Source organism: Leptosomus discolor, chromosome 6 (genome assembly GCF_034619465.1).
Source record: "Leptosomus discolor isolate bLepDis1 chromosome 6, bLepDis1.hap2, whole genome shotgun sequence".
In the NCBI taxonomy this organism is placed as follows: domain Eukaryota; kingdom Metazoa; phylum Chordata; class Aves; order Leptosomiformes; family Leptosomidae; genus Leptosomus; species Leptosomus discolor.
In genome coordinates this window covers 67303654-67311312 of record NC_141396.1, presented here as the reverse complement: position 1 = coordinate 67311312, position 7659 = coordinate 67303654, and the positions used below count along the sequence as shown (strand labels likewise).

At 65.0% G+C, this 7659-nt stretch overlaps 1 protein-coding gene across 1 annotated transcript; it reads left to right on the top strand.

Moving 5' to 3' along the window:
• Positions 1 to 396: 396 nt before the first annotated feature.
• LOC104348195 (zinc finger protein 783-like) lies at positions 397 to 7354 on the top strand. Its single transcript, XM_086466614.1, has 6 exons — positions 397 to 420; positions 642 to 1040; positions 1628 to 1754; positions 3462 to 3575; positions 3795 to 3905; positions 6029 to 7354. Exons 1-6 carry the CDS (start codon positions 397 to 399, stop codon positions 6943 to 6945), a joined length of 1692 nt encoding a protein of 563 aa, XP_086322740.1. The 3' UTR covers positions 6946 to 7354.
• The last annotated feature ends 305 nt before the right edge of the window (positions 7355 to 7659 follow it).

Genomic DNA, 7659 nt, shown 5'->3' with positions numbered 1-7659 from the left:
CCGCCCCGCGCGGTCCCGCTACCGCCGACGGGAGCGCGCGTTACCGGCACGCCCCGCCCCGCCCCCCCCCCCGCTCCGCTCTTCCCCAGCTATTGGTCCCGCCGCCAGCGGGCGCCGCGCGGATTGGCCGCGCCACCGCCCAATCAGCGCGCGGGCCGGCGATGCGGCGCTCGGTCCTTCCCGCCTCCTTAGCGCCGCGCCTGGTCCGCCCCGCCGCCAGGCGCCGCCGCCGCCGCCGCCGCTCCCAGCGTGCGCCGCGCTCTCGGCATGGCCGCTCTGCCCCGCCGCTGCTGAGGAGGCGCCGGGCCCGCGCCGCCGCCGCCGCCCGCTCCGCTCCGCTCCGCTCCGCCGCCGCCGCCGCCGCCCCCGCCGCCGCCCGCCGCGCCCCGCAGGGCCATGGCCGACTGGGCCCCCGCTCAGGTAAGCGCTGCCGCCGCCGCCCCGTCCTTCCCTTCCCCCCCCCCCCCTCCCCCCGCGCTCCTTCCCTCCGCCGCGGGCCGCCGCCCCCCGGCCTGGCTTCGTCTCCCGGCGGCGACTGGGCCCGAGGGCTGTCGGCGCCGGTGCGGGCCCGGGCTGGTCCCCGGCGGAGCCGCCGCCTGTCTCGGTCAGTGGAGCCCACGGCCGTGTCTGTGCCCACGCAGGACCTGGAGTGGGACATGGAATCCCAGGAGCTGGCCCTGGAGCAGCCCCTGGCCGCCCCCGAGCAGGAGCCCGCCGGGGAGGCCGAGCTACCGGCCGCCGAGATCTCCCTGACGTTGGTCACCGAGATCCAGGCCGTGGACAGGAAGGTGGACACGCAGGCCGCCCAGCTGATGAACCTGGAGGGGAGGATGAGGATGGCGGAAACCAAGCTGATCGGTTGCGAGAAGACGGCGGTGGAGTTCGGGAACCAGCTGGAGAGCAAGTGGACCGCGCTGGGCACCCTCATCCAGGAGTACGGGCAGCTGCAGAAGAGGCTGGAGAACATGGAGAACCTGCTGAAGAACAGGAACTTCTGGATCCTGCGGCTGCCCCCGGGGGCGAAGGGGGAGGTCCCCAAGGTAACGGTGTCCTCTGCTCCCTCTTTGGAACCGGGGTGTACCCCCTCGCAGCCCTGTTTCGGGGTGGCTGCGGTGCTGAGCGGGACGCAGCTTCCCCGCGGCGGCGTCTTGCCTTCAGCGCTCGCCGAGGAGCGCCGGCGCGGGTCCCGTGGGGTTAATTACGCACCGCTCTGCGTGGGGGCGCAACCTCCATCGTGGGGCCGGAGCCGTGTTACTGCCACGCAGAATGGCGTGGCTCAGCCCCCTGTGCCTGGCGGGCTCAGTGACATCCCCAGGGCCTTTTCAGAGGCGATTGGCGGCGGAATCGGGTCAAAAAACAAAGTGGGGGAAAGAGTCTGCGTCAGGCGCTGCGCACAGCAGCGTGAGGAGGCTAAGCAGGGGGCGAGGGAAAACCCCCTTGCATCCCTTGCGGGCGGGGGTGAAGCTGCCTGAGCCAGGCACGGGGGGGAGGGGCCGAGCGAGGCGCGTGGGAAGGAGCGGGAGTGGGACTGTCCCGCACGGCGCTTGAGGATTTGGAATGAGAAAGCGTCCCCGGGTGTTTCCTTCAGGAACCAAAGCATTTGAGAGCGGGATGCTTCTGCTTGCAGGTCCCTGTGGCGTTCAACGACGCTTCGTTCAACTTCTCTGAGGAGGAGTGGAAGAGCCTGAACGAGTGGCAGAAGGAGCTTTACAGGCACATCATGAAAGGCAACTACGAGGCCGTCATCTCGATGGGTAAAGACGAGCTGGGCTTTGCCCTGAGCCTCCTGAGGCACCAGGTTTTCCCGGGGCCTGGCGGATGGAAGCACCGCCGTGCCGGGCAGGATCGGGGAGGGTAGGCGGCGTGCCGCTCCGGGGGCCGCGTTCCGCCGGCTTTCCCCCGCCGCCCTGGCGGTCGGTTCGGTCCTCACCGGTCTGGTTGAACGGTGGGCGGACGTCACGAGCGGCGCGGCAGCGACCGCAGCTCCCCGAGGGTCTCTGCAGCCGGGTCGTGAGGAGGAGGGGAGGCGAGAGGACCCTCAGGCCGAGGAAGGATTGGGGCAGAGGGGAGTTTCTTGGCCGCGCGAAGGTCCACAGATCCACTGCGCTGGGGGCATCAGCCCGCTCGCCGCTTAGGGCAGCAGGGGGGTGCCCTGCCTCTGAGGTTCCTTCCAGCCCTCCCTGCGGGGGATCCGTCCTTCCGCTGCAGAGCCTTTCCGAAGGGAGGAGGAGGGTGAGGCTGGCCAGCTCAGGGCTCTCTCCGACCCCAGCCTCATCCCAGGGAAGGCGTCCGGCGCGTTCTCTGCTCCTGGGGAGGAGCAGCGGGCGAAGGCAGGCCCTGCCCCCCGCTTTCCCGCTCAGGGCGGCGCATTCACGGCCCAACAAACGCGCTCCGCTCGCTCCCGCCGGCCCCGGCCGCGGGGATCCCCGCTGGGGGACGCGTCGCCTGCGCGTGTGAGCCGGGAAATGACCTCGCCTCGGCCGGACGCCCGCGCAGCCCTTACGGGAGTGCCCTCCCTGTGCTGAGGCCCCTGGTGTGCAGGCCCACCTGCCGTCCCGCTCGGGGGGATCCAGGCCTTTTGGCCTTCATTATTTTTTTTTTTTGTTGTTCTCCTTTATTTTTTCGAGCAGAGGTCTTCCACAGCCCTTGTGCGTAGGGGGAAAAGGTGAAGGATAAACCCTGTCCCCCGTTCTCCTCTTTCAAAACCAGTCCTGTGTCCCGCTCTAGAGGCGCAGGAACGTGTCGGTCCCGCTGAAGGGGACCTGTGGATCTGAGCCTGGAGCTTAGAAAAATGTATCTGTGCTTCATCTGAAGGTTTCCTTTGAGCGATGAGGTTTAGGGGTTTGGCCCTCGTGTAAGGCAAACGGATCCACCAGAGCAGCGGTGGAAATTAACACCCAGAGACTCTCACTTGTTTGGAAATGAAGTTTTGCACTCTCCACCCTAGGAGAGATTGTGATTGTCCCCTTTCCCCCACCAAAATCCGCAAGCAGCCTGTGACTCGGACGAGTAGGACGGAGCGGTCCTGGCTGGAGGGAACCGCATGGGGAGGGCACTTCCCCTGCTGCCGCTGGCTGACAGCTCTGGTGGTGTCCCCGAGCTGAAGTCCCCATTGTAATGGATCCGCGGACCTTAGCAGAGAGGAGAAGAAAGGAAGCCTGGAGGTAAGCACAGATGCATTTTCTTATTCTCCTCCTCACGCTGCAGGCTGGGAGGTGCTCCTCACCTGAGCAGAGTGTGCTCCTGCAGTCCGCTCATGTTCCCAGGGCCCAGACCAGGTGAGCGCTGCAGATGTGTGAGAGCATCTTAAGCCTCTCTTTCCGTTACCCGTCGCCCCCCGCAGCGAAGGAAGGTTGGTGGGCGAAGGTCGGAGAGCCTCCCTCCCGCGAGGGCGAAGGAAACGTCCTCACCCTCTTTTTTTTTTTTTTTTTTTTTTTTTTTTTTTTTTTTTCCACGTGCAGACGCTGCCATTTCGAAGCCTGACCTCCTGTCGCGCATCGAGCAAGGAGAGGATCCCAATGTGGAGGATCAGGATGACTCGGAGGGAGGAGAAAGCCCTACAGACCCCAGCACCGGTGAGCCACGAGGTTTCTGAGACTCGGGAGGTGGAAAGCAGGGATGTGGCTGCCACCGCTCTTCCGCTTGCCCCCGCTGTCGCGTTCGGCCAGCCCTGTCCTCGGGTACAGGCGGGACTTTGCTTTCCTGACCCGACGCGGCCGCCTCTCCCCAGATCCTCTCTGAAGCAGCGGGGAGGCGCGAGCGTAAGCTCCTGTCGTTCCTTCTCTTGTGCACAGAGTTTTCCTTCCCCGGTCCCGACGACAGCTCGTGGTGTAAATACGATGAGACTCTGGCTGAAAGCCACGAGGGCTCTGAAGAAGAGGAGAGCATGGAGGTCCCCAGTACATGTGAGTGAGGAGCGCAGAGCTCCGCCGAGGGGGCGGTCGCGGGAGGCGGGCTGGGGCTCTTGGCGCTCGCTGGGCATCGCTCCGGGGGGGGAGATCCTGCCTTCGCCGCGCGCTCTGCCAGCTCTGCTTCGAGGGCCGGCGCGGGAGCTGGCGGGCAGGCGCGTGGCCCGCGCGAGCAGCCGGGCCCGGGGTGCGGGTCGCCTGCGCGGGGTGGCGGCGCTCGGCCGGGCGGCCTGTCCGACCCGCCTCGGAGCAGAGACGAGCCGGAGCCCGCGCAGCGCAGCGCAGGCAAGCTTCGGGGGCTGAGCCGCAGAGGTCTTCACAAGTCTGTTCCACGGATACTCAAAGCGGTGTTTTTCACCGCGCTCTCCGTCAGCCGAACGTGAGGCTTCTCGTGGCGCAGCGAAAGGCGCGTCCCTGTCCCCGCTGGGGAGCGTGGGGACCCGTGAGCCGCCTGGGGGAGCGTCCCTCGCTAGGATGTGCTCTTGGCTGCCCGGCCTCGTGGTCAGAAGCAGCTCGGCTGTTGGGGCTCCTGCTTGGCCAGCGTTGCGGCCCGTTTCCAAGCCGCCCCTTTCGCGTCCGGCGGCGCGAGAAGCAGACGAGGAGCCCTGTGGCGGGGAGCGCCGGGCCGTCTTCTCTGGGCGCGCGAATGCTCGGCACAGCTTTGCCTTCTGGCGTTCTGCAGAAACCTGTGGGGTCTTCGGCCCTCTCCTCCGCATCCCCAGGTCCTCTGGGCTCTTTGCATCCTCCCTTTGCCAGGGTCCTGGCTCGCTTCGAGTTACCGTTTATGCCATGGGAGATCCTTCGGCCTCAGGCCCTGTACGAGCCCAGAAGGAAAAGAGATTTTATTCCCCTTCCCTCCTTTTTCTTTTTTTTGCCTTTGTCCTAAACCACATGTTTTCGAAGACCTGTTCTGCTTCACCTCCTGCTGAGGAACCCACTTTTTCCCTTTGTCTAGCTATATATAGAGATCTCATCATTGTACTGTCTGAGCTTTCCCAAGAAGTCTTTATCAGTGATCTGGACGAGGGGATCGAGTGCTCCCTCAGTAAGTTTGCCGGTGACACCAAGCTGGGCGGGAGCGTTGATCTGCAGGAGGGCAGGAAGGCTCTGCAGAGGGACCCGCACAGGCTGGAGCGATGGGCCGAGGCCAATTGTCTGAGGTTCCGCCGGGCCGAGCGCCGGGTCCTGCCCTGAGGTCCCAGCAGCCCCCCGCCGCGCTGCGGGCTGGGGAGGAGCGGCTGGAGAGGGGCCCGGCGGGAAAGGAGCTGGGGAGACTGGTTGGCAGCCGGCTGGATGTGAGCCGGCAGCGTGCCGGGGTGGCCAAGAAGGCCAACAGCCTCCTGGCCTGCGCCAGCCATGGGGTGGCCAGCAGGAGCAGGGAGGTGATCGTGCCCCGGTGCTGGGCACGGGTGAGGCCGCCCCTCGAATGGTGGGTGCAGGTTTGGGCCCCTCACCGCAAGAAGGACATGGAGGTGCTGGAGCGTGTCCAGAGAAGGGCAGCGGAGCTGGTGAGGGGTCTGGAGAGCAGGTCTGTGAGGAGCGGCTGAGGGAGCTGGGGGTGTTCAGCCTGGAGAAGAGGAGGCTGAGGGGAGACCTCATCGCTCTGCAGCTGCCTGAAGGGAGGTTGTGGCGAGGTGGGGGTCGGTCTCTGCTCCCGGGTGACAAGTGACAGGACAAAAGTAACGGCCTCAGGTTGCCCCAGGAGAGGTTTAGGTTGGACATCAGGAAAAATGTCTTCGCCAGAAGGGTTGTCAAGCCCTGGAGCAGGCTGCCCAGGGCAGGGGTTGAGTCACCACCCCTGGAGGTGTTTAAAGGACGTGTAGACGTGGCGCTGAGGGACAGGGTTTAGTGGTGGGCTCGGCAGTGCTGGGTTAACGGTTGGACTCGATGATCTCAAAGGTCTTTGCCAACCCAAATGATTCTGATTCGAAGTCAAAATACTTGGGGTTTGTTTGGATTCCAGCACTGCTTAGGTGGCTCCCGGCCGGGACTGGCAGCCCCGTAGCGCCAGGTGCTGAGCGTGCGAAGCAGAGGCCTCCTCTGCCCCGAGAGAGCTGCGCTCTAACAAACGAGGCGGTTCTTATCTCAAAGCAATGACATGACTGTCTCTGCTCCGCCAGATGAACAGCAGTGCGATGAGGAAGGTTCCGAAAGCCTTGAGCTTCCGAGCTCCTTGGCGGGAAAGTGGGAAGAGGTTTTCTCGAGCCCGGAGGAAGAGGTAAAGTCAAGCGGCAAGAGCCGGAGCGCATCGACCCCGCAGCAGAGAGCCGCCACGGGCAACGGGCTGAGACGCTCCGCTCGCCGCGGGAGAGACTTGGCCAAGAAGGACGCGCCCGAGGACGCGGCCGCGGTGGAGGGGCCGTACATCTGCTGCGAGTGCGGGGAGAGCTTCCTGGACAAGCAGCTCTTCGCCGCCCACCAGAAAGCGCACGCCAGCGAGGAGGCCTGCACTTCCCTGGAGCACGGGGAAAGCTTCCGGCAGAAATCCAAAACCTCGGCGAAAGCCCAAGGGCCCTCCCGCTCCAAACCGTCCAAGCGCCCCGACGGGGAGAAGAGCCCTGGTTTCAAGTACGGCTTCGTCAGGCACCAGGTGAACAACATGGTGGAGAGGCCGTACACCTGCTCCCAGTGCAAGGAGAGCTTCAGCCTGGAAGTGAGCCTGATCCTGCACCAGAAGCTCCATACGGGGAAGGGCGACGGGCCGCTGACGTGCACCTACTGCGGGAAGGACTTCCGAGACCTTTCCAAAGCCATCCGCCACCAGCGCATCCACACCGGGGAGAGGCCGTACCAGTGCACCGAGTGCGGGAAGAGCTTCATCCGGCGGGACCACCTGCTCAAGCACTGGCGGGTCCACACCGGGGAGACCCCCTACCAGTGTCCCGTCTGCGGGAAGCACTTCCGCTACAAAGAGTCTCTCAACTGCCACCAGAAAATCCACTCCCGCAACCCCCGGCCCATGGAGGATTCGCAGCACAACCTGGAGTCGGCGACTCAAACCGGCCATTTCTGCGTGAAAAAAGAAACTAATCAGTAGCGCTGCGGGGCGGGGGGGAGGCCGGGGGCGGAAGGGCTCGCGGTGACGGTGACGGTCTGGCCGGTGGCCGTGCAGCGCGATGGGAGGTGAACTTGTATCGCAGCTAATCCGTGTGGTCATGCTACAAAGCCCGCTTTGTCGAAGCATCAAAGGAATTCCTCTTAAAAACTCTGATCGGACGGCCTAGGCACCTCTTCGACCCCGCGGGGTGACGCGGGACTTCCACGGCGGCGTAGGCCTCGTACTAGTCGTCCCCTACGCAGGTTTGGATTTTGCCCGTAGAGAATAATCCCGAGCGATTCTCTGGGGTCCGTATTTAGCAGGTGTTTCCCCACCAATCTTTGTGCATATTCAGGAGTGACGAGCTTTCGCTTTCTTTTTTCCCCACTCGTTTCACCGCAAGGCTGGAAGCGCGAGGAGGGAGGGAGGGAGGGGAGGAAGGTGCCATTCCCAGGCCACCGGCCGCCCGCTCCCGCGGCGTCGCCGCCCCTCGAGCGGCAGCCCCGCGCTGCGAGGCCGGGGCTGGGAGGGCGGGAAGAGAGGCGAGGCAGAGATGTGGTCTGGGGCACGGCGCAGGATTTGTCGAAGGCAAAAACGCGGAGAGGAGAGAGCGGCCGAGAGCAAGGTGAGAAAAAGTAGGTGCAGGAGGAAAGGACGGGCAGGAGAAGGGGCTGAGGACTTTGGAGCAGGAGGAGTCGGGAAGGGCAGCGTGTG

Bases quoted from the DNA above. Each gene is read 5' to 3' on its own strand.
- LOC104348195 (XM_086466614.1), top strand. From the start codon at position 397: ATGGCCGACTGGGCCCCCGCTCAG. The intron at 3,576-3,794 runs GTGAGCCACGAG...TCTTGTGCACAG, and splicing joins CCCTACAGACCCCAGCACCG to AGTTTTCCTTCCCCGGTCCC. The intron at 3,906-6,028 runs GTGAGTGAGGAG...CTGCTCCGCCAG, and splicing joins CATGGAGGTCCCCAGTACAT to ATGAACAGCAGTGCGATGAG.